The sequence below is a fragment of the Bos taurus genome, chromosome 14 (assembly GCF_002263795.3).
Source record: "Bos taurus isolate L1 Dominette 01449 registration number 42190680 breed Hereford chromosome 14, ARS-UCD2.0, whole genome shotgun sequence".
In the NCBI taxonomy this organism is placed as follows: domain Eukaryota; kingdom Metazoa; phylum Chordata; class Mammalia; order Artiodactyla; family Bovidae; genus Bos; species Bos taurus.
The window spans coordinates 37,126,956-37,153,281 of NC_037341.1; the positions used below are offsets into that span (position 1 = coordinate 37,126,956).

Consider the following 26,326-nt stretch of genomic DNA (forward strand, 5'->3'; position numbering starts at 1 on the left):
GATGAATCTATTTCCTCTATTTCATTGAGCTGTTTCAAGATAGAATCAGAATGAAAGTTACATTAATAAAGTATGATGCAAATACTACAATACAATAGAAGGCATGGAGGTTAATGTGTGGCTGAAATGCTTCAGTTCAGACTTGACCATAAAGAGACTGGACTGTTAAGCTTGACTCCACAGGAAGTAAGAACCATCACAGGATTTACTGAGAAGGGTGAGGATGGTGGTGGTGGATGTATGTGGGAAAACCAATGAGGTAATGGCACCTTTAAAGAAACCCAACAGCAATGTGAGAGGATCTCTAGGAGTGGGAAGAATTAAAGGCTACTCTGTAATAGTCCAAACGAAAACTATAAACTTGGACCACACAGCACTGATGATAACTTAAGAAAAGTGATCAGACTGCCTTACGTCTGTGAAAGGATCTGAAAAACCACACTTAAGAATGAGGGAAAGGAAAGAAATTTAACACAAGAAGATGGGTGAACAGAAACCAAAGAGAGAATTCTCTTATTTTGTTATTAGGAAAAAAACTGAGTTTATTAGCTGTGTTAAATTTGGGATGTCAGGAGGTGTTCAAGTAGAGCTGCCCAACAAGGGCATGAAATTAAACCTCAAAAGGAAGAGAATGTAAACAGAGCTGGAAATCTGGGAGTTGGTGGCTTAAGATGGTTAAAGACATTAAAGTGTGAGAAGAATAAAGAAGCTGCTGCTAAGTTGCGTCAGTCGTGTCCGACTCTGTGCGACCCCATAGACGGCAGCCCACCAGGCTCCCCCGTCCCTGGGATTCTCCAGGCAAGAACACTGGAGTGGGTTGCCATTTCCTTCTCCAATGCATGAAAGTGAAAAGTGAAAGTGAAGTCGCTCAGTCGTGTCCGACTCCTAACGACCCCATGGACTGCAGCCTACCAGGCTCCTCCGTCCATAGTATTTTCCAGGCAAGAGTACTGGAGTGGGGTGCCATTGCCTTCTCCGATAAAGAAGCTAGAGGACACCAAAATCAGACCAGTAAGCAGGAGTGAAATCAGGGAAGAGGATAACGAATACAATCTGATAGGATTTATGACGAAGGCTCTCACAAAAATATTAAAGATGAAATTCAAATGATGCTTAAGTTTGACATTTGATTTAGAATGAAGAACACAGTTTTAGAGAATACCTTAGACCTAGTTTCATGGTTAGAGAATTTTTTTTTTTTTTTTTAAGATTTGTGAGTTTCCACAGTTAACCTTCTCCAGTATTCCCTAAGGCAAAGTTTCTGATTCCATGATTCCTATTCTTCCTTCACAGGCCTTGAAGGGATTTAGCTGAAGTGAGGTAGAGGAACAGGTTGAGAACAGTGGATACCTCACTGCCTTCAAGCAAAAACAGTTAAGATGATGCTGATAAGCCAAAGGCAACAACAGAAAGTGAAGATTATTTTCTGAAGAGAAGGAATACATTTGGTTTCTGATTACAGTTGATGTGTGGTTATTACAGAAACCCAGAGATCACGACAAGACACATTTCTTCACTTTTTTTAGAAAAACATAAAAATGAGCCCCCAACATCTTACTTTTCTGCTCACATAGAAACTTCAGAACTCAAGGAATCAGTTTCCATTTAATACTATGCCTTGAAACAATTATCTTTTTAACTACAGCACAATACAAAAGTTGACTTCCATCTATACTCCCACATGGCTAAAAGAAGATTAAGCTATTTGTGTCACTACTTAAAGTAGTGACATTTTCTTTCCTTGGGCTCCAAAATCACTGTGGACGGTGATAGCAGCCACAAAATTAAAAAGAAAAGTTTAGCGTGTTAAAAAGCAGAGACATCACTTTGCCGTCAAAAGTCCATTTAGTCAAAGCTACGGTCTTTCCAGTAGTCATGTACAGATATGAGAGTTGGATCATAAAGAAGGCTGAGCGCCGAAGAACTGATGCTTTCAAACTGTGGTGCCAGAGAAGACTCTTCAGAGTCCTTGGACACAAGGACATCAAATCAGTCAATCCTCAAGGAAATCAACCCTGAATATTCATTGGAAGGACTGATGGTGAAGTTGAAACTCCAGTACTTTGGCCACATTGGAAAAGACCCTGATGCTGCGAAAGATTGAGGGCAGGAGGAGAAGGGGGTGAGGAGAGAGAAGATAGTTTGATGGCATCATTGACTCAATGGAGATGAGCTTGAGCAAACTCTGGGAGATAGGGAAGGACAGGGAAGCCTGGCATGCTGCAGTTCATGGGGTTGCAAAAAGTAGGACAAGACCTAGCAAGTGAACAACAACTTAAAAGTAGCAATAAAATATCAATTTCCTCAAAAATAGCATATTTTAGCACTTATCACGGAGAAGGCAATGGCACCCCACTCCAGTACTCTTGCCTGGAAAATCCCATGGACGGAGGAGCCTGGTAGGCTGCAGTCCATGGGGTCACTAAGAGTCGGACACGACTTCACTTTCACTTTTCACTTTCATGCACTGGAGAAGGAAATGGCAACCCACTCCAGTGTTCTTGCCTGGAGAATCCCAGGGATGGAGGAGCCTGGTGGGCTGCCATCTATGGGGTTGCACAGTCGGACACGACTGAAGCGACTTAGCAGCAGCAGCAGCACCTAACACACTGAATTTCAGGTAATTTGGGAAATTTCATGATCTACAACACCTGATCACCTAGCAGTGCTACACAGAATTAGTCACTGTCTTATCATTTAGCTACAAGTAACTCATTATCCATCTTACCAACCCAGAAAGCTGGAATTCATCCTAAATTCTCCTTTTCTCTAACCTCCAAGGATTAATCATTTACCACAGTTAAACAGCTCTCAAAAATTTTTATCTACCACCACTACCCTTTGTCCAAGTTTTCAGACATTAACTAAACTGACAGTGCTTCACACTAAAATGATCAAGTTTGGGGCTGATATCTAGATATTTAATATCTTAATATTTTGCCCTTGCAGTATTGAAAGGCTACAAGAGACAGCACGGCAATGAGAAATCAAAGAAGTGCTCCTTTCAAAACAGCACTTGCCTCTTAATGATGTCATTCTATCAATATCATCATCTTATCTAGAAAGACATGGCTCCAGCTACTCCAAAATGCGAAGTTCTCGAAAAACCTGTGGGCCTAGGGGTTAGATTTATGCCCTTTGGTCTACTTAACATGAATGGATCAGAAATAGTCTTAAGTTTTTAGAAGTACAAAAGCAGCAAAGCCTAATCTCAATACAGTAAATCTCAATACAGTAAATTGTCCATATGACCTCGATTATATTACAAATAAGATAAAGAAACAAATCTACTTAATATAATTGTAATGATTATAAGTTTTTACTTAGTCAAAAATCACGAATTTGGCATTTGTCTATAATCTAAAAATACAATAAAAATTTAAAAAGCAAAACAGTTACCTGAGGAGAGTCAAAAGGATATCGACTACTAAACTTAAATAGAAGTTGAAATTTTTCCCCTTCATATAAGGTACCTGGTGCACCTTCCATGTCTACAATCCACCTAGAATAGAAAAAAAAATTTAACTTCAGTTATAAAGGACTGGGGTGAGGAGGAAAAAGAACACCAGATACGCATCTATGCCAGGCAATGGGACAGGAGTCACCCATGTGTAACAACACACTTCATCCTCCCAACAGGAGTAGGTAGTAACACTCCTGGCCCTATTCCCTTCTCTGACACTCCTGGGTTAAAAAACTAGACCAAGGTCAGACAGCTAAAAAGGACAGAGCCAAGTTTTAACTCAGGTCCGGAAAAAAATAAAATAAAACTCAACTTTGGTGTACTGACACCAAAGTCTACACTCTTCTTACTCAATTTATGGTACCTTATTTTTTCAGACCATCTCTACAATTATGGAAAAGATTTTATAGATAAAGTCAAGCTAATCAACTGCTTTCCTGATATCAATTATTTTAGAAGCTATTAGTTTGAGAGAAGTTGATGTCAGCAATGACTACAGAAGCTGTCAGATCAATTTTCTCATGAGTATTCCAGAGACAGCTAACCAGGAAAAAGGAAGCTAAGCTGCCATCAGTCCACTTACTCTGATGGCTACTCAAGGCTCTAAAAGGCCTTTCCTTTGTCTCTCATTATGTTTCAACCGTTTAATAAAACCCAGAATAAATTTAGAAAGATGGTAATGATAACCCTGTATGCAAGACAGCAAAAGAGACACAGATGTATAGAACAGTCTTTTGGACTCTGTGGGAGAAGGAGAGGGTGGGATGATTTGGGAGAATGGCACTGAAACATGTATAATATAAGAAACGAATCGCCAGTCCAGGTTCGATGCAGGATACAGGGTGCTTGGGGCTGGTGCACTGGAACAACCCAGAGGGATGGTACAGGGAGGGAGGTGGGAGCACGTGTACACCCGTGGCGGTTTCATGTTGATGTATGGCAAAACCAATACAATATTGTAAAGTAATTAGCCTCCAATTAAAACAAATAAATTAAAAAAAACCCCAGAATAGATTTCTATGGCATCTATATAAGCTTACTTTATTTTCATATATAATAATCATGAATATAAATCTGTTTATAATAATATACTGCACACTATCTCCAATTATTTTAAAAAAAGAGGAACACAGTTTATTACAACATACATGACAGGGCAGATTTTAGAAGTAAAAATCTGAGTTTCTAATTACAACCATGCCACTTATAATTACTGTATACCTGGTCAATTCCTTAAATCCTATACTTTTCAGGTATAAAAATTTATTATATTAAATACAGGGAAGCAAAAAGAAGGTTGAGGATACACTGCTGGGCTACTATTGAGCACCTCACATATTATGGACTTCAGTTCAGTTGCTCAGTCGTGTCCGACTCTTTGCGACCCCATGAATCACAGCACGTCAGGCCTCCCTGTCCATCACCAACTCCAGGAGTTCACTCAAACTCAGGAATATATAAAATAGTAAATGTGGCTACTCTCTGAAAGTAACCAGGTTGGAACACATAGAGATCCTTAAAAGCATGACTATTCATTCTCAGAAGGCATGCTGAATACTTTACATGATATGTAAAGATAGAAAAGATATGACCACAGACTCAAGAGGCAGTATTTTACAGCAAAATTAGACAGTCCCTTAGTTAGCTGTGTGGCCCTCAGTACGCTCTTCTGTTTTAAGTACTTAAATTCTAAAATAGTTATTATAAAAAATTGTTAAAGTTAATAAAAAAGTCACCTTAAAGTTTTGTTAGAAAGATAAATGATATTGCATATGCAAAAAATTTAGTATATTCCTAACACCAGAACCAGTACATAGTAAATAAAATGCAATGCAAAAACTGCATTAAAAAGACAAAAACAAAAAACCTACTATCTTTAATAAAAACCAGGTCATTCCTCCTAATCAAACTTACAAGCTTTTGCACAGCAAAGGAAACCATTAACAAAATAAGACAACCTATGGGCTGGGAGAAAATATTTGCAAACAATGAGACTGCCAGGGGCTTAACTGCACCACGCCCGTGCCCCCCGCCCCCAGCAAAAAAGCAATGAGACTGACGGGGGTTTAACTTCCTCCCGCAAAAAAAGCAATCAAAAGATACGCAAAGACCTAAATAAACACTTCTTCAAGGAAGACACACAGATGAAAAGGAACATGAAAAGATGCTCCAAATTGCCAATTATTAGAAAAAAGGAAATCAAAATTATAATAAGATGTCACCTCATACAAGCCAGAAGGGCCATCATCAAAAAGTTTACAAATAAGAAATGTTGGGTGTGGAGAAAAGGGAATTCTCTTAAACTATTTCTGGGAATGTAAATCGGTACAGCCACTAAGGAAATAGTATGAAGTTTAGTTTCCTTAAAAAACTAAAAAAAGAACTACCAGATTCAGCAATCTCGCTCCTGGGCAAGTAGCTAGAAAAGATTAAAACTCTAACTCAAAAAAGATAAATGCATCCCAATGTTCATAGCAGCACTATTTACAACATCCAAAACATGGAAGTAACCTCGAAGCCTATCGACAGACCAATGAATAAAGATGATGTGGTATATCATCTATACATACCTCCTACACTGTTGGTGGGAATGTAATTTGGTAAAGCCACTTTGGAAAAAAGCATGGAGGTTCTGCACAAACTAAAAACAGGATTACTATAGGATCCAGCAATCCCACTCTGGGGAATATACCTGGACAAAACCATTATTCAAAAAGATACATGAACCACTATGTTCACAGCAGCACTGCTCACAACAGCCAAAACACAGAAACAACCTGGATGTCCATCGGCAGCTGAATGGATAAAGATGTGGTCCACGCATGCAACGGAATCCTATTCAGGCATAAATAAAAACAAGATGGTGCCATCTGCAGCAACATGGATACAACCAGAGATTATCATGGGCTTCCCTGGTGGCTCAGATGGTAAAGAACCAGGCCCCAGTGCAGGAGACCCAGGTTCGATACCTGGGTTGGGACAATCCCCTGGAGAAGGGAATGGCAACCCACTCCAGTATTCTTGCCTGGAGAACTCCATGGACAGAGGAGCCTGAGAGACCACAGTTCATGGAATCGCAAAGAGTCAGATGAGTGACTGAGTGACTAACACTTTCACTTTCATACTAAGTGAAGTAAGTCAGAAAGACAGATACCACATGGTATCACTTATATGTGGAATCTAAAATACGGCACAAGTGAACTTATCTATGAAACAGAAACAGACTCATAGATAAAGAGCACAGACATGGTGGGGGAGGGAGAGAGGGACTGGGAATCTGGGGTTGGCAGATGCAAACTGTTACATTCAGAATGGATAAGCAACAGGGTCCTAAAGTACAGTACAGGGAACTATACTCAATATCTGTGATAAATCAGAATGGAAAATAATATTAAAAAATGATATATATATGTGTGTAACTGATTCATTGTGCTGTACGGCAGAGATTGGCACAATATTATAAATCAACTATACTTCAATCAAAAAAAAATCAAAAAATAAAGATGTGGTACATGTATACAATGGAATATTATTCAGCCACAAAAAGGAATGAAATATTGCCATTTGTAGCAATATGGATGGACCTAAAGACCTAAAGATTATCATACTAAGTGAAGTCAGACAGAAAAAGACAAATATATGAAGGGAAAATTAGCTTTGCTGGATATATTAAGATAGGATATATACCAATACAGCCTCTCTCAAGAGTTTTCAAAGGCAATCATGACTACATAAAATTTTTGCCTTACATGATGACTATGGACTGTTAACTCGAGGGGTGCCATTTCAGTGAGAGACCACAACAGATCTAAGTCGATCTTTTAGTATCTCTGTTCCTTCCTTAGGAGAGCATAGAGGTCAAAGGATAGCATATTAGGTCAGAGAACATGATTCTAATATTTTTAAGGTCTTAATACATGCTACCAAACTGTCTTCCATAAAGCGTAATGGGCTTACTTCATCTTCCTTACCCATATCCCCCACTTCATAGGATCCCACTTCAACAATTTTTTTTTTCTTTTTGGCCACATTGCGCAGCCTATGGGATCTTAAGTTCCCAGTCCAGGGACTGAAACTGGGCCCTAGCAGTTGAGAGTTGTAAAGTCTTAACCACCAGACAGCCAAGGAATTCCCTCCATAGTTTTTTCAAACTAGGTTAGAAGTTATATCAAAACATTGCTCTTTCGCCTATCTCTGATTCCTCTAATATCTATCTTTTGTTTCAGCTTCTGCCCTGACCTGATTAAAGAAACTAAAGAACTCAACAGAAAAAGTATATTATTTTAAAATTAGTGTTTATTTCCTGTTAATTACATGCATCTCTTTTAACTAGATTAATATTTGGTTTGCAATTCACTTCATTCAAAAGATCCTTTCTTAATAATACTGTTCTTAAAGCTTAACTCCTGTCTTAATCACTGACTCCAAATGTCATGGTCAAAGGTAACCAAAAATTGTTTCTTCTGAAAATAAGTATGTCCCTGTTGTGTGAGTTTTGGTTATTCCTGCTCTCTGGTCTCTGTATCACTAAATATTTGAATTGTTCAATTTGTTCTACAAGTTGGTTTACAGGAAATTTTTATCTTGTTGGCTTATACCCCTTTTCATTTTAGGGTTTTTTCCTTTCTTTTTTAAGGACAGAGTCAATTACTTAAAAATCTCCCATTTTACTACATTTACCTTTTTCCAATGGAACTGTTAAATCAAAGGAGTGATAAGGACAGACCAAATAGTCAGTTGTGAAATCTTAGGATGATACTTTCAAAAACATTTCAAACTAATTCAAATGCTCATTTTCAAGAGGGGGAATGCTCTCTTTTTAAAATGCTCATTGTAAAGGAACCTGTATCTCTCTACTATTCTTGGCACATATCTGGGAAGAAACTTCTGCTCCACTCCCAAGGAAGGAGCTGAATCAGAGGATACTTCTGTGTCCTTCTCCTACCCTTCACATTTCATCCTCATACAAGTCTCTAATTTATCAAATGAGAATGCTGAGGGTGTGACATTCTCTTAGCTAACGCTGCTATAAAGAAAGCAACCATGCTGTATGTTCAGGGGACAAGGACAGAGGTGCGCCTCTTGACAGTTTATTCACTTCAGTTCAGTTCAATCGCTCAGTTGTGTCCAACTCCTCATGACCCCATGAACCAGAGCACACCAGGCCTCCCTGTCCATCACCAACTCCTGCAATCCACCCAAACCCATGTCCATCAAGTCGGTGATGCCATCCAACCATTTCATTCTCTGTCATCCCCTTCTCCTTCTGCCCTCAATCTTTCCCAGCACCAGGGTCTTTTCAAATGAGTCAGCTCTTCGCATCAGGTGGCTAAAGTTCACTTCAGAGCCTCAAATGTTTTTGAAAAATCTGATAAATAACCTCATACCAAACTACTCTATCACAGGTGAAGAATACTCCCTAACAAAGTCAGGCTAAAGTTTTTAACACGCTACTTCATCAGCAGGAAACTTTCATAAAACAAAACTGTGTTTTTAAATGCACAGAATAAGATATGTTTACTGTATTTACTTCTCAGTGGGAGAGAATCAGATAAAATATGAAAATAATTCTGACACACAGAAAATAATTCTGTATTTTTAAAATGAGTATATATTCATACTTACATTGATAACAAAAGAAAAACAAGTACTTTAAAACTTAAAATACTTACTGTGTAATTGAATTTTGAACACTCTTTTCATTTAAAGTCATTCCAGGAGGTGGGTCATTCTGCAAAGCCAACAGTTCTTTCTGTAGTCGTTTCTAAAAAAAAAAAAAAAAAAAAGAGTATCATTAATAACTTTGTACTTTTTTTTTCTTACAACATAATATCCTTGTAGTCATAAAGTCTGAAATCCTTGATTAAATTTCCTCCAAATGCTCGTGCCTTTTCCTTTATAAACCCCTTACATCTATATATTTTATATGCCTGACTCTCACATTTTTTACTGCTTTCCTATAATTCACAATTATTAAATTATTTCTAAATATATTTGTAACCATTGATGCTATAAGATAGTTACCAAGTTATAAGGTTATAAATGCTTAAAAGTTTTAGCAGGGCTTCCTTTACTGGTTTTCAATGATAAAAATCATAGTTTTCCATAACTCTTAAAGAATGCATCATTTCAGACAAATAGGTTTTCCAGAAGAACTATAGAAAACGTCTTTTGAAAAAGTTTAAAATAATTTAAATTTTCAGCTATTTGTCTTCTTAAAACAGTATCATCCACATATAATTTAATCTTTCAACACCAGAATATATCAGAGCCTGAGATTACATAAAGTTATTTTTTTCACACATTAGATGCCCTGAAATGGCTATGTATTTGCATTCTATTTTGTATAGCTTTTATTGTTCAATTCTTCCCTTATTATTATCACTCGACATTCTTTTTCAGGACACAACAAAGCAAAATAAAAACCACAACAGTCCATAATTTATGGGTTTAAAAGCAAAATAACCGTTATTAGAAGTGCATGCAACATTATAAAGATTCTTAGTGAATATCTTTTTTTTGGATTAAAGTACACAAGCAGGATTTCCTTGGTGGTCCAGTGGTTAAGAATCAGCCTGCCAATGCAGAGAACATGGGTTTTGATCCCTGCCCCAGGGAGATCCCACATGCTGTGGGGCAACTAAGCCCATGTGCCACAACTACTGAGCCTGTGCACCCTAGAGCCCATGCTCCACAGGACAATCCACCAAAATGAGAAGCCTGAGCACCACGAGAGAGAGCCTGAGCGCAGCAATGAAGACCCAGCACAGCCACTAATTACAAGTTTGTTTAAAAATAAATAAAATTGTACATAGTAAGTGTTCAGGAAAGAAAAAAAAGCAAGCACACAAGCATGGATTCCTATTCAGAACTTCAAACAACTCTACTTAAAAACTAGTTTCTGATTTTTCAAAATAGTGGAATATCACTATCAATATATCAATGTTTGTAGTTTTCTAGATCTTTTCAATTCATAACATCTTTCAATAAGCCTACCAACATCTAACACCTCTAGAGATTAGAGAACTCCTCCCTTTTTTGTTGAGACTCAATGGCTCCTTTACTTGGCAAAAGTGAAAACTTTTCCTCAAATGGTACAATACCAAAATTGCTAGCAACAAAGAAAATAAGATATTAACTGCAGTTTCTGATCTCAGTTGCCTTCCAAAACGCAAAATTACAAACTGAAAATTAGTTTAGAAAATTTTTAATTATCGAAAACTTAGAAATAAAGCTGCCTAAACAATGTTTTGAATAAAGAGGGAATATATTTGTGAAAAGTGTCTATGTAGAAGAGGGTTTTTAATTTACTTAACAGGGGCTTCCCTGGTGGCTCAAGACTAAAGACTCTGCCTGCAGTGCAGGAGACCTGGGTTTGATCCCTGGGTCAGGAAGATCCCCTGGAGAAGGAAACGGCAACCCACTCCAGCACTCCTGCCTGGGAAATCCCAGGAACAGAGGGGCCTGGCAGGCTACATATAGTTCATGGGGTTGTAAAGAATCGGACAGGACTGTGCGTTTAACACTTTTCACTTTCAATTAAAGTCAACAAATCCTGTAGGTTTTGTGATTAAGTCAATTTTCAAAAACACTAGAGTGAAAAAAAAAAAAGGTTTTGCTTTTTTTTTAAAGCAGGAATTCTAAGACGTCTGATATACTAACTTGCATGACGATTCTCTAAGGGGAGGAAGATAACATACAGGTTTCCAAAGTAATGGAATCCTCTCAGTGTAGGGCATCTTGGGCAAGTCTTGTTTCAATGACCACAGTTTGGGAAACAATGCTGTGGAAATCCTCCAGACCTTGAGAACTTCATATAAAACAGGGAAGACAGCCCTTGTCCACGAATCAGGATACAAAAGAAGGTCAACTTGCATAACCAGCTACCAAAAGAAACAGGATACAAAGGCAAGCTAAGAAGAATTGCCTTGGTGTAATTATCCCTAAAAGACAACATGACCAGTGCTGAAGAAAAAGAAAAGTTCTTCCTACCCCAATACTACTACTCGGAGAAGGCAATGGCACCCCACTCCAGTACTCTTGCCTGGAAAATCCCATGGATGGAGGAGCCTGGAAGGCTGCAGTCCATGGGGTCTCTGAGGGTCGGACACGACTGAGTGACTTCCCTTTCACTTTTCACTTTCATGCATTGGAGAAGGAAATGGCAACCCACTCCAGTGTTCTTGCCTGGAGAATCCCAGGGACGGGGGAGCCTGGTGGGCTGCCGTCTATGGGGTCGCACAGGGTCGGACACGACTGAAGTGACTTAGCAGTAGCAGTAATACTACTACTTGTATGTCCACAAAGAAAGGGGCCTGTGGTAGCCAAACTCCAAGACAATCTCCAAGTAACTGCTTCCTGGTAGTCACATCCTCCCACACAGTACCAGAGTTGGTCAGTGTAACCAATACAATACAGCAGAAAGGAAGGTATGTCATTCCCAAGATTAGGTTATAAAAGATTGTGATTTATGTCTTGGTTGTTCTCTCTAGAATCACTTGCCATACTGTGAACAACCCAATTCAGAGGTCAGCAGGGTAGGTTAGGGCCTCCTGCCAATAACCACGTGTCATTTGGAAGAATCTCCAATCTGGAATCTCCAATTCTAGCCAAGATTTCAGACGACTGCCGCTGGGGCCAATACTTTGCCTGCAAACTCAAATGAGAACCATTCAACTCTGGAATTACAAGGGATTTTAAGTGTTTGTTCTTTCAAACATCGCATGTTTTTCCAAACATTTCAAGACATTAGCTGGTGCATGTTTTTAACAGAGGGGGTGGAGTCACTACATTAAAAGACAAGCCATGCCAGTCCCTTAGCAGTCTCTGCTACCAGGCAATAAACTACCTTGCACATTCATATTTCTGCAGTAGAAAGACAAAACAGGACTAACATGGGGGAGAGGTGTTAATGAGTACTTACTAAGCACCCTAATAAAAACTAATGATTCACCCGTGTACTAAAAAAAAAAAAGATAAGGTAGAAGGTCAAACAGTGTATTTGGTAGGTTCATAAAAACAGGGAATTCACTCTTAGGTGTATCCTTCCCTTAACAATAATTCATTAGAGAAGGCAGGAAGTGTTTTTGAGTAAGCCAACAGTTTCCCCGATGGTCCTCTGGCTCTTCTAAAAAACTGGTTCTAAGAACCCTGACTATGAGCAAAGAAGCTAAAAAAGGAGGACTTAAAGAGTTCAATATAAAAATAAATGAAAATTCATACTCCAGGATATGAAGAACTAGTATAACTGTTTAGAAATCATACCAAGCAACATCAACAGAAAGCTATTATCACATGAGGAAGCATTCACCTCCTGACTTTGAAGACTAAGTGTTAAAAGTAGATGTGAAATACTTGTGTTAGGATTGAACTCTAGCAAAATACCAGCTCATTAGACCATCAGGGCAACACTGGCTATTTCTCTAGGCAGAGGTAAAATAACAGCCTCGAACTGAGGTAACGGGAGATAACTGGAAAATATCTGCAGAAGGTAACTAAAGAAGCAGAACTACCCACAAACCATTGGGAGCTGAAGGGGGCTGAAAAATTAACAGTTCCAAAGGTTCACAGCCAAATATCACCCTGTCTCTTCCTGAATCGGAGAGGTACGAGAAGAGTAATTACACATATTACAAATGTATCATGGTTCTCTGAATCTAAGACACACCATCAATTGTATTATTTTATGTAACACTAAAAAAAGAAAACAGCTACCAATTAAACGACAACCCTCCACTGACATATCTTGATTTCAGATATGTTAAAGTAGGGAGGAATATGTGCATTCAAAATTGTTAATAAAGGTCTGATTTCCCTAACTGTTAAGTATCAGAACTACTTGAAGAGTAAAAATTAATTTTCTGAGTAAACTTAATATGCCTAAAATGATTCTTCTCTCAATATTTAACACCTACCCCACAATGCATGATCTCAGTCGATCTGTAAATATGCACTTTATTCCCAGACTGCATAAAACAGAAGCACACCTGTGCTCCAAGGCAGAAAGACCAGGCAGGCCCACAATCTAAATGTTTGAGAGCATCCCAAATCTAGAATAACCTGAAAATTCTATCTAGCCCTCACGTGTGTTAGCTCAAGTCTAGAAAACTCAGAGGAGTTTGAGCTCTTCTAAGAGATCCAAACGGTTTATACACCCAGTATGAAAGATCCTGATATATCTAAATACGGTGGGGAAAAAAAATGATTTAACGCTTTCAGAACTGGCCAGTGGCTCTACAGTCTAGACAGCACCTTCCTTTCTCTCTTTCCTTATGAATACAAATGAATCAAAGTGATATGAATCCACCGTAATTTACAACTTTGGGGGGTAAGAAGACCACTGACCAATTTTGGAGTTAACTATTGTCAACGACAAGACACTGGGAAGCACCACGCAACGGAATGACATTCCCATATGTCATAATACTATGGTTGAGAAACTCCAGACTACTGCAACAGCTAGGATGTGTCACCCTGCACTCAAGACAGAGTGACAGAAGTTCAGTTCCTAAAACTTTTTCCCACTTCAGCGCTGTGAGGAATTATTCTTGAGATTTACTCTCCCTTAGAACTGGGGCTTACTCCCGGGGTCCAGGAAAGTATTTGTGTAACATGAAAAGGCAGCCCAGGAGCTTAACACCCCCTCTTCTCCACTACCACCACTCCAAGAATCATTACAGCAGCTGTTTCACACCAAAGGTCAAGTGTAGGACAGAAAAAGCCCAAAAGAATAAAACAGATACATAATTACTTTTGGCTTTATGAGACTTAAAGCCTTTGAAAAGCTCAAGCCACAGTTTTTATACAATAGAGTAAAAAACTGTAATCAGGACTTCCCTGTTGGTACAGTAGGTAGGAGTCCACCTGACAATGTAGGGGACATGGGTTTGACCCCTGGTCCTGGAAGATTCTACATGCTGCCAGAGCAACTAAGCCCTCAGGCCACAACTACTGAGCCTGAGCTCCGCAACAAGAGAAGCCACAGCCACGAGAAGCTCACACACAGCAACAAAGCGCCCCCACTCGCACAACTAGAGAAAGTCCGTGCACAGGGATGAAGATCCGGTACCATCAAAAATAGTATTTTCTTTTAAATGGAAAAAAAAAACCACTGCAATTGCTGTGAGAACTTCCTGGCAGTCCAGTGGTTAGCACTCCATGTTTCTACTGCAGGGGGCACAGGCTGACTCTCTCATCAGGGAACTAAGATCCTGCATGCAGTGCAGCATGGCAAAAAACAAAACAAAACACACACAACAAAACAGTAATCGCTATATATTCTAATCAGCCCTGTTCCATTTTCCCCAACTGATATTATCAATGCCCGTCCCAGTATAGACCCATAATGTTAAACCAAGTTTGAATATGCCATGTACTTCCCTGGAATGACCAGGGAATGATATATAATGGATAAAAATGAATACTTTTAAATATCAAAAAATTTTAAATGAAAGTAGTAAAACTCTAAACTCTAATACAGATCCCTGACATTATGTGTACTGAAAATAATTTAACCTGTTAATAATGATTATTGTGACAGCCTCAGACAACAGTGAGGTCTACAAGCCCACCTGACCCTTCAGCATATAGTTAGAGTAGCTTGATAGCCCCAGTTCTCACATTGTAAACTGTCATCTGCTCTTTGATTATCAGTAACTTGTCATTAATACTTAACCTCTAAGCACAGACATTCTCTTTCTTTCTCTTTTACTTGCTGTTTTCTTTTTTTTTTTTTTTACTTGCTGTTTTCTACTTTGGAGCCACAACCTCCCTTACCAAGCAAAAAGGTTTACTTATTTTGGTGACTACATTTTTTTTTGGTATAACACATGTCAACTAATCTTCAGTGATGGCATTAACACTGACTAACATTTGTTGCTTCGTTTGCTCTTAAACCAGACTATACTTCCTTGTTGAGACTAACTGGAGAAATTAGGAACAAGTTTACCAAGTCCTCATAAAAATGAAAAGCACAGCCCAGTAATTAACAGGTCCACAGACCACATTGTGAAGCATGGTCCTAAGCCATGAAGTTTCATCCCAATGAGGCCATCTTTGCCTCTTCGGCTCCTGATCATTTTCATCAATCCTAGTGCTTTATATATTAGTTCAAGTTTTTGCTTTTTCAGACAGCTGAGGATGATGGGTATTACTGTATTAAAAAAGTACCACTATAGTTGTTTGATAGTGAACAACACTGTTCAAGTTGAGGAATACCACACTCAGTGAAATACTCTGAACAAACAAACAAAAAAAGGACTATTTTAAACAGCATCCTAAAAAGTTCATTCATTCAGAAAACGGCTCAGCTTCTAAACTAATGGGTTTGTGTTAAGTACTATCCAACACTAATACATGTTGAAACCAAGGTACAGAATATTTAAATGATACTGACACTATCAATCAAAAAAAGAAAATAATATATCCCTCTTAGATACTAAAAATGACAATGTATCAATGGACAAACTGACAAGATCCCTGGTTGTGTAAAGCTTAAACTCTAGTGAAGGAAGAGACAGTCAATAAATAATTAAAAAACAAGTACATGTGTGGTATATTAAAATGTGACGAAAAATGGAGCAAGCTAAGGCGTTGGAGAGTTAGGTCTCACATCTTGTTAAATTTTATTTAAAAGTGACATTTTGAGAAACTAAACGGTAGAAATCCTTATTTAGGGTAGGAAGAAATACAAACTAAAGGGGGGAAAACATTAAAAATGTGGAGATATACGACAATGATTGCTAATGCAACTGTACTTAAAATGCCCAACATGTTTTCTCTTAATTTTATCTAACAATCAACTAAAGGTGGAAAATAAACAATAGGAGGGTATGATGGAAAAAAATTAGAACATCATACACATTAACATGGCACAGCAGTAAAGCATACACCTGCAATGCAGGAGAGGAGGGTTCAATTCCTGGGTTGGCAAGGTCTCCTAGAGGAGGAAATGGCAACCCACTCAGGTATTCTCGCTTGGGAAACCCCATGGACAGAGAAGCCTGGTGGGCTACAGTCCATGGGGTTGCAAAAGAGTCGGACATGACTTAGTGACTTAGTAACATCATTGTTATCATCAATTAATATCATTACACTAATAAATTACTACTTCCCCAACGATATTAAACAATTACAACATTTTTCTTTTTTCAAATGAAAAAGGGTGAGATGACACAGCACTGAAATGATTTTACCTTATTTAAAAATTCGGTAGAATTTGATTCATGCAAATTAAGAAAATATTTCCTTTCCTTAGTATACTTCTACAGCTCTTAATTCTAACATTTATTTATTGAAACTTTCCCCCCTTTAAGGAAATGGGTAGCCTTTTAGGAAATGGGTAGCCTTCAACAAATCAAGGTGTTCACTCTTATTTTAAAGTTAATATTTTTGGGAATTCTCTTTCAGTCCAGTGGTTAGGGCTGCCAAGGGCCTGAGTTTGATCCCTGGTTGGGGAACTGGGATCCCACAATTCACCAAACAACTAAGCTCACACTGCAGCTACCAAGCACGAGGGCCACAACTAGAGAGTCCACACATCACAGTGAAAGACTCTGCACAACACAACGCAAGATCCCTTGTGCAGCTACCAAGACCCGACACAGCCAGATAAATAAAAAGACTAAACAGAATTTTATTTCTAGCACAATGCAGATACTCTAAATACTTCCAAAGAAAACAAAAATCAAATGAACGCAGGAACTTTGAAATATTCAAACGATCAGGGCTGGATTTCATTTTGGAGTTCTCTACCAAACCCAAGGGGTGCAAGACCAAGAAATATGGAATCTCTCAGAAGACCTGCATAAAACTATGATCCCTCAAACCAATGGTGAATAAGATAAAGGGCACAGAAAGAGATAACAATGAAATCTGCCTGTTCAGAACTTAGCAATGGCTAGAAGAAGAAAAAAATGTCTCCCATGAAATGTCTGAATCTCAAGCAGATACCCACATGGCTCTGTCTGAATTCCCGCAGAGAACCTAAGGCAAGAATTTAATCAAGTGGTCAAGGAAGTAACACCCCAGGCAACAGGCAGAAATAAACAAAATATCCTGGGGAATATAAATTCTATCCACTGAGGCAACAATTCTTTTTTCAGAATCTAGAAACTTAAAAAAGTAATAAGACCCAAATGAGAAGTTATTCAGAAGAAATAGCATAAAATACCTGATGCAATAAAGATTTTTCTAGCTGGAAAAGCACTAGATCCCCAATTTACTTTATGTTCTTGTAGCATTTGTATAACTGTAAGCAACTCTAAGGCAGAGATTACTATTTACCTTTGTAATCCTAGCATCCAAAACTGTATGTGTCAGTCACTCATATCCGACTCTTTGCAACCCCACGGACTGCAGTCAGCCTGGCTCCTCTATCCATGGAATTTTTCATGCAAGAATATTCGAGTGGGTTGCCATTTCCTCCTCCAGGGGATCTTTTGAACACAGGAACTGAAGCTCCATCTTCTCTGGCAGGTGGATTCTTTACCACTGTGCCACAAAACTGTGCCTGACACATAATGCTTTCCCTCAGTAAAATTTTTTTTTTAATTAGTAAGGATGCTGACTGCTTCACTGTATGCAAAATCCAGAAACAATATAGGTGCCTATCAATAAGTCTACAAATTGTGGCATATAGAAGTAAGACTATACAACCATTAGGCTTCCCAGGTGGCTTAGTGGTAAGGAATCCATCTGCCAATGCAGGAGCCTTAAGAGATGTGGGTTTGACCCTTGAGTCTGGAAGATCCCCCGGAGTAGGAAACATCAACCGGCTCCAGTATTGTTGCCTGGAAAATTCCATGGACAGAGGAGCCCAATGGGCTACAATTCATGGGGTTGTAAAGAGTCAGACACAACTCAGCATACATAAGCACACACACAATCATTAAGAATGATGTGGGACTTGGCTAGTGGTCCAGTGGTTAAGAATCCACCTGCCAGTGTAGCGGATATGGGTTTGATCCCTGATCTGGGAAGATCCCACAAGCCGTGGGTCAACTAAGCCTGTGAGCTCCAACTATTGAGCCCCCACTCTAGAGCCTGCGCTCTGCAATAAGAGAAGCCATCACAATGGGAAGCCAGAGCACTGCAATGAAGAGTAATCCCCAATCTCTGCAAACAGAGAAAGCCTGCACACAGGAAAGAAGATCCAGCACAGCCAAAAATAGATGAATAAATAACTTTTTTTAAGCTATGTCTTTAAAAGAAAAAGAATGATGTGGATTTCTGTGTACTAACACCAACAGAAGAATCCCCAAACATACTGAAATGGAAAAAAGCAAGCCTCAAAAATACATGTAATTTCTTTATATTAAAACAAAAGCAAGAGTTATACAAACATCATATAAATGCATATGGAAAAGACCAGAAGCAAGCACATCCAACCATTTTATAGTAGTTCCCTCCTAGCAGTATAAATAGAGAAGTGGCTACCCATGTTTGCACTACATACTTTTATATATATATTTATATACATATATACTTATATATGCTATCACTTCATGGCAAATAGGGGAAAAGCAGAAACAGTGACAGATTTTATTTTCATGGGCTCCAAAATCACTGCAGATGGTGACTGCAGCCACAAAATTAAAAAAGACACTTGCTCCTTGGAAGAAAAGCCATGACAAACCTAGACAGCATATTAAAAAGCAAAGACATCACTTTGCCAACAAAGGTCCGTATAGTCAAAGCTATGGTTTTTCCGGTAGTCACGCACAGATGTGACAGTTGGACCACAAAGAAGGCTGAGAATGGAAGAATTGATGTTTTCAAATTGTGGCGTTAGAGAAGACTCTTGAGAATCCCTTGGACAGCACGAAGATCAAACCAGTCAATCTAAAGGAAATCAACCCTGAATATTCACGGGAAGTATGGATCCTGAAGCTCCAATACTGTGGCCACCTGATGTGATGAGCTAACTCACTGGAAAAGACCTTGATGCTGGGGAAGACTGAAGGCAAAAGAAGAAGGGGGCAGCAGAGGATGAGATGGTTGGATGGTATCACTGACTCAGTGGACATGAGTTTAAGCCAACTCCAGGAGATAGTGAAGGACAGGGAAGCTTGGAGTACTGTCGTTCATGGGTTGCAAAGCTGGACATGACTTAGCAGCTGAACAACAAACAAGAACAACATTAAAAAATGGGTAAGTTCTTTAGTTAAAAGTTAAATGGATGGTGAAAATATATAGTTTCTGTGATTTTTAAAAGACATAACTAAAACGTAAGGACAAAGAAAGGTTCAAAATCAAAGGACAGAAAAAGACATCAGGTCAAATGAAAAGTTGATAATAGCTGCACAAGTATCAAAATTGACTTTAAGACCAAAAATACTAACAGAGATTTAAAAAAAAACAAACTACATAATGGTAAAAGGTTCAGTTCATCAAAAGTATAAATATATCCAACTTAGCTTCAAAAACAAAGGAAAATTAACAAATCTACCTTCATAGTAGGAGATTTTATTAACATCTCTCCAAGTAATAGAGACAAAAAAGCCTGTAAACTATTTTTGCCAGACTCCCCTGTCTTTCACTCTGCCAACAGAAGGTACTGGGGGGAAAAAAACACAAGACAAAAGGAGAAGAAAAATGTCATTTCCCCTCCCATTCTTTCCTGGTTCTGATACACCCAAGTGAATGAGTCTCCTCCTACTGAAGTCAAGACCAGGCAGCTGTAGAACCAGGAGTGTGCATGGTTCTACAAAGTAGCAGGAACTCATACCAGTATCTCCAGCAGCTTAGCACAAGTACAGGCTCTTTAGTTCCATCCACAGAGAGTAGCTTTTTAGACAATAATCTCCCTCTCCCTCTCAAACCCTTATAACTGAAAACAGTGTGGCAGATGTACTAGAGAAGTTTAAGACAGAATGAAGCCCAGGAGGCCAAACTGAAAACTGATCGAAGGATAAGAAGTTGAGACATTACTAGTGAACAACCAAGATACAGAACAGACAAGATTTAGTGGTAAATGATCAAGAGAAGTGAGAAGGAGGGAAAAAAAAAGACTCCAGGTTAGCTTAAGTGATGGTAGAAATATTAATTTGAAACATACACAGCAGGAGGAACAGGTAGAGGAAGCTAGTCTACGTGGGGATGGAGGCAGATGAGATTAAAATCAGTTTTGGATGTGCAGATTCAAGCTTCTTGAGAACATTCAGAAGGACAGACAAAAACAACTGAATCAACCAGAGCTGAAGTCTGGCTGCTCCTTTTAAATGAACTCTTTAGGCTAGGTATGCTCTCTACCATGGGCCCAATGGATCCATGATATATACTTTAAAGCAGCTTGGCTCCAGGAGGCAATGAGTTTACAATGATAAAAGCATATCCAAATTTCTCAAGCTACTTCAGAAGTTATCTGTCTGGTGTTCTGGAAATTAACACTCTAAATAAAATATTTAAGCTACCCAGAAACCTTGACTCTGGATGAAATAAAATACAGTTGAGAGTCTACTGTCCTGCCCTTGTGATCACTACATTTCAAGCTCTAAGTGAAAAGCAGTAATTATCATTAAGTCTGATAGAGTCAAGGTCCCATTTTAGGTAACCTTTTTTGACAGGGGAGGAATATTTAAATTCCTCCCTCCTTGTAAATGTACAATTCAAAATTTTTTACCTTTCAGATTTGGCTATGCTGGGCTACATTCAGAGATTCTGGTAACTATTAATAAAGCTACTGAGGCAAATAAAATATCATAAAGCATAAGACAACTATATAGTGAGAATGTAGATTATACATGATTTGGCACACACTTACTCTTTTTTTTCCCCTTTAATTTATTTATTTGTGGTGGGTTTTTCTCTAGTTGTAGGGAGTAGGGGCTACTCTTTGTTGCAGTGTGCAGGTGGCTTCTCTTGTTGCAGAACATGGGCTCTAGGGCACGCGGGCTTCAGTAGTTGTGGTACCTGGGCTCTAGAGCACAGGCTAAGTAATTGTGCCCACAGGCTCAGTTGTTCCACAACATGTATGATCTTCCAGACCAGGGATCAAACCTGTGTCTCCTGCATTGGCAGGCAGATTCTTTACCACTGAGGCACGAGAGAAGCCCTCAAGTCTTAAATAAATAAGCTGAGTGCAAAGTCTGGTTTGACCTACAAACCAAACTGCAGATCTATCACATGAGGCAAGAGTTAGGATATAGGGTAATAGAACTGGTTACTTATTTGTTAAAAATGTAAGCAAAAGTCAAGCCTTAAGAGTAAAAGTGCATGGTCCAGTAGTTAGGACTCCACACTTTCGATGCTGGGGACTGGGGTTCAGTCCCTGGTCAAGGAACTAAGATCCTAGAAGCCACAAGGAGCATCCCAGGAGGGGGAAGAAAAAGTTTAAGTGCTAAAAGGAGTATGTTCAACTGGAACACTCAACATCTGCTTTCCAGGAGCGTATAGTACGTTTGACTTTGGATAAATAATATTCTGTCTTAATTTCTATATAATTAAATATCTACCTCATGCTCAGTAGCATCCAACTCTGCAACCCCATGGACTGTAGCCCACCAGGCTTCTCTGTTCATGGAATTTCCCAGGCAAGAATATTGGAGAGGGTTGCCATTTCCTTCTCCAAGGGATCTTCCCAACCCAGGGATCAAACCCACGTCTCTTGCACTAGCAGGTGGATTCTTTACCACTGAGCCACCTGAGATTGTGGATTGTGGCTAACAGAATGAGATGGGTCAGCAAATATAACAATACTTTGAAAAGTTTAAATAAACACACTAAGGCAGTATTAAAATTACAGATAGCAACTAAAGCAAAGATATGAAATAAAAATATCCTAAAATTAGGATAGTAGAAAGAACTTTATTAGAAAGTGCATGAAAATATGTATCAACTTCATTTATTTGGGGGAATTTTTTTTTTTCTTCTTTTAACCCAGCCCCTTGGCAGTGAAAGCTCTGAGTCCTAAGCATTGGACTGCCAGGGAATTCCCTGGAGTGATATTTTAAATAACAAACTTCAGCTTTTCTTTCAACTGAAAAAGAAGATTCTCTCCCCTTCTCGAATCCTTCCACCTCTCTCTGGACCTCATGCCTTACCAACTCATCCAGGATATTGTTCTCAGAGTCAATAAGGTGGTTTCTAGTAACTTCACTCTTTCCCAGTCCATAACCCCTTCCTTCAGTCATCAACTGGGTCTCTCCTAGCTTTAAAAGAGCCATGATTTATTTTCTGTCAATTTCTTCCTTTTCTTTCATTGTAAAACTCCATGAAAGAAGTGGGTGAGCCAATATCCACTGCCTCTACTTCCCCTCTAACATATCCAATTAAAGCTTCAATTCCTGCAAGCTTCTGAGAGTTCAAGCCACTTGCTGATTAAATCTACTGGAGGTCTTATTTCACAGATTTATCAGTTACAATCTTTCATGTGAAGAGCTTTCCCTCTTTGATTCTATTATGCCGAACTTGGCTTCTCTTCCTATTTTTGCTATGGTTCTTACGTTTTACTTGCTGGGCCTTCTTTTTGTAGGTACTCACACAGCAAAAATTTCTGGTACTTTTGATGCCACAACTTTCAACTCACTATCATCAGATATTTTGAAAGCTAGAAAACACAGATTCTATGACTTAGTAACACCATTCTTGAAAATTTACCTTAAAGAATAACACAAAACTGGGGGTGCAAGGGAGAGGAAGCAGCACACACGCAGCTTGTAATGGTGAAAGTGTGGACACAGGAATATGGCTACTTAGAGCGCAACATACTGTTAGAACAAATACTGATGCTCAACTCTCTATACCAAAGGGCAGCTTCCACAGCTTTTATCTTTTAAGTTTTACAACTTCAAAAAGATTTTATAAGATTCTTTGTAAGCTGTAAGACGAGATGGATCTTAGTTACATGGATATACCCTTCTTGCAGATTTAGTCTCAAAGGAGCACACATCTGGTTATTTATAATTTACTGAGTATGACTCAGTTATAATACTGAGTAATGTTACCATACTCTTCTAACAAATACATATTTTTAAAGATGTACTGTATTCCTCCTACAATTTTACTGTTCTAGGTTCAACATTTTTCAATGAACATAAAATCTGGTTTTGCAATGGAATCCATATTAAATAAATAAAAGATACTACAGATAATTTAAGAACATTTTTGATTCTGTCAAGTAGAGTTATCTGAAAGCACAAATAATAAATTTAAGTTAGGGAGACCATTTCCCAAATTGCAAGTATACCCTAAGTATCATATCTAGGGAAGTTACCTAAGTTCTGGGTCCATTTTTTCGTTTTAAAAAAGGATTATCTCTGAGTTCTTTTAAATCAAAAATTCCAGAACACAGGTTACTCTATTTCAATTTTCACAAGTTAAAGCTTCCTCCATATACTGTTCAGTCCAATTCAATCATATATACCTATAGTTATTTTTCTGTAGTTTTACAATGTAATGTAAATGAAGTAAATATTCTCATTATGGTTTTAAGCACTTCTCAGTATTATAAATCCTGTGTGGTACATAATATCCTCATCTAATGTGAGCAGTGTTGTTTATATACATTCATATCCCTACATATATCTTTTTACTCCAAACAAACTCAGAAGTCAACAACTTACAATACAAGGCCATTACAATTATTTTTTTCATAAAACCAACAACCAGGTTTTTTTCAGAATAACACGAAACTCTACTTTCTTGAAAAAAAATAAAATTAAAGAGAACATCAAGTGTATTTATACCAAGATTCACTCTAATAAGGAATGTAGAAATATGAAAGTATAAACGACTATAATTTATAAAATCAATTTTGGCATTCTACGATATTAGTTTAAGAGATTATGTACCTTTCAACTGTTTTTCCAATTACAAAAAGAAGAGCTGCTGAGTTTTTTTAAAATTTAGTCTTAATTTTTGCCAGTTTTTGAGGATCTAAAGTAAGTTAATAAAAATTATTTAATGTGGGAGCATGGTTTCCGTGGTGGCCTAGTGGTTAGGATTCCAGGCTTTCACCACCACGGCCTGAGTTCAACCTCTAGTAAGGGAACTGAGATCCATGGCCAAAAAAGGAAGAAAAAAAAAAATTCAATGTATCTATATAGGAAAATCTGGTACTTCAGTCAGAACCCAATCCAACAGTCTATTTTAGAACAGGTGATACAAAAAAGGAAGAAGCAGTAGCTAATAATGCTACTTTTGCAATGCCACTAACTGTCCTGGCTTTCTCTAGTACTTCCATCACTGTCATTAATATGAAAACTAGAGGCTTGCCAAGATTGAACTGGGCTTCTATATCCTCATAGGGGTTGTTTTTTGAGGTAATGTTTGTTTTGTTTTTGGTAGACGTAGTCCAAATTGACCAATTCTTCCATTATATTTTAAACTTAAAAAATCTGAAGTAAAGCTCTACCATACACAAAGAACTACCATACACAAAGAACAAAGGGCTTGATGTTCACCACCCAGTTCTACAAGTGTTAAGGTGTGCCCAGCAACAGTACAATCTGAGGGGAATTCAGAGTGAAAAATAGGATAAGGAACTCTGTTCCCTGGATAAAACAGGCCCTCAGGAAGAACTGCAATGATGCCAGATTCTTGCATCTTTCCATAAAGAGACAAGCACTAAAAGTCATCACTTGGTATATCTGTTCTTTGTGATTAGCAGTCATCTTTTACCAAGACATATGCCCGAATGCATGCATTAATATTTCCTAGCCAAAAATCATACATAACTTGGCTTCTCCCCCACCTCTTTGGAGCAGTTTCCTCAGAGCTGAGTGGCTATCTCCTGAGCTACTGTACTCAGTGAAACCCTGAATAATATTTAAACTCACAACTCTCAGGTTTTGTGTCTTCTTTAAGCCAACACTGTGTTTAAGTGTAATAAGGCTGATCAGAAGCCCAGCCTGAACTTCAGACATCAACAGATGTTCTGTTCTTTGCTACTTCTCAGAGAATGAGACTCCTTACACCAAAACTCCTCCACCCATACAACCTCATACTTTCTCCTCCCACAGGCAGAGACAGACAGATCCACACCTAGACACACCCTAGAAATACAACTGGAAAAGGAATACAATTCCAGAAATAAGAAGAAGTATCCTGAGACACAACATAGTTGGGCTTAGGGAGAGGGCAATCACATAATTTTAGTCTCCATGAAGCAAGACCTAAGATTACTGTTGTCAAAATAAATGTTGTAGATTGGAAGCTTAAGGGGAAAAACCTACCATGGTGGGGTGGGGGGTGAGGGTGGGGGGGAGAAGGGGATACAAATAAGACTTTCACTGAAACATTATCTTCAAAGTAAAGAGTTACAAACCAAACATTAACCTAGTTGAAACAATGCATTTAATTATCAGGAAATGAACATTAATTTAAAATACTATATACTTTTTCCTATTCTTTAGTTTAACTGATCCAGTGTTAGATGCTCAGTCATGACTGACTGTTTGCGACCCTATGGACTGTAGCCCACACCAGGCTCCTCTGCCCCTGGAATTCTCCAGGCAAGAATACTAGAGTCGGTTGCCGTTCCCTTCTCCAGGGGATCTTCCCAACCCAGGGATCGAACACAAATCTCCCCATTGGAGGCAGATACTTTACAGTCTGAGCCACCTGGGAAGCCCTAATTAGGCCAGGGCAGAAGCCAAAACAAAGGATAGGGCAAAAAGGCAACGTTTTGATATCACTTCTGACCTATTTTGAAAAAAGCATTTCTTTACTTTTACTTGAGTGCTTACTACTAGTAGCACACTGCCCTCAGTGACTTAAAAACCAATAAAGTGCCTTTATAAAAGTACAAGGCGGAAGTGAAAAACTCTATGAAAGAGGTAAAGAGTGCTATGAGGACATACGAGGTAAAAAAGTGCGTACAGCTGTGAGACTGAGACTAAGTTCGGTGGATTCATGACGCCAGGT

General features: G+C 38.5%; 1 protein-coding gene across 9 annotated transcripts in view; it reads right to left on the reverse strand.

Annotated features, from left to right (window-relative positions):
• UBE2W (ubiquitin conjugating enzyme E2 W) overlaps window positions 1-26,326 on the reverse strand; it is a 119,429-nt gene that overhangs the window by 51,330 nt on the left and 41,773 nt on the right. For all 9 annotated transcript variants that reach the window (XM_059893338.1, XM_025001726.2, XM_059893339.1 and 6 more), the window contains 2 exons: window positions 9,136-9,227; window positions 3,400-3,502 (listed from right to left, as the gene is read on the reverse strand). In XM_059893338.1, the coding sequence (XP_059749321.1) occupies window positions 3,400-3,502; window positions 9,136-9,176 (144 nt within the window). In that variant the 5' untranslated portion in view covers window positions 9,177-9,227. The remainder of the gene's footprint in view (window positions 1-3,399; window positions 3,503-9,135; window positions 9,228-26,326) is intronic.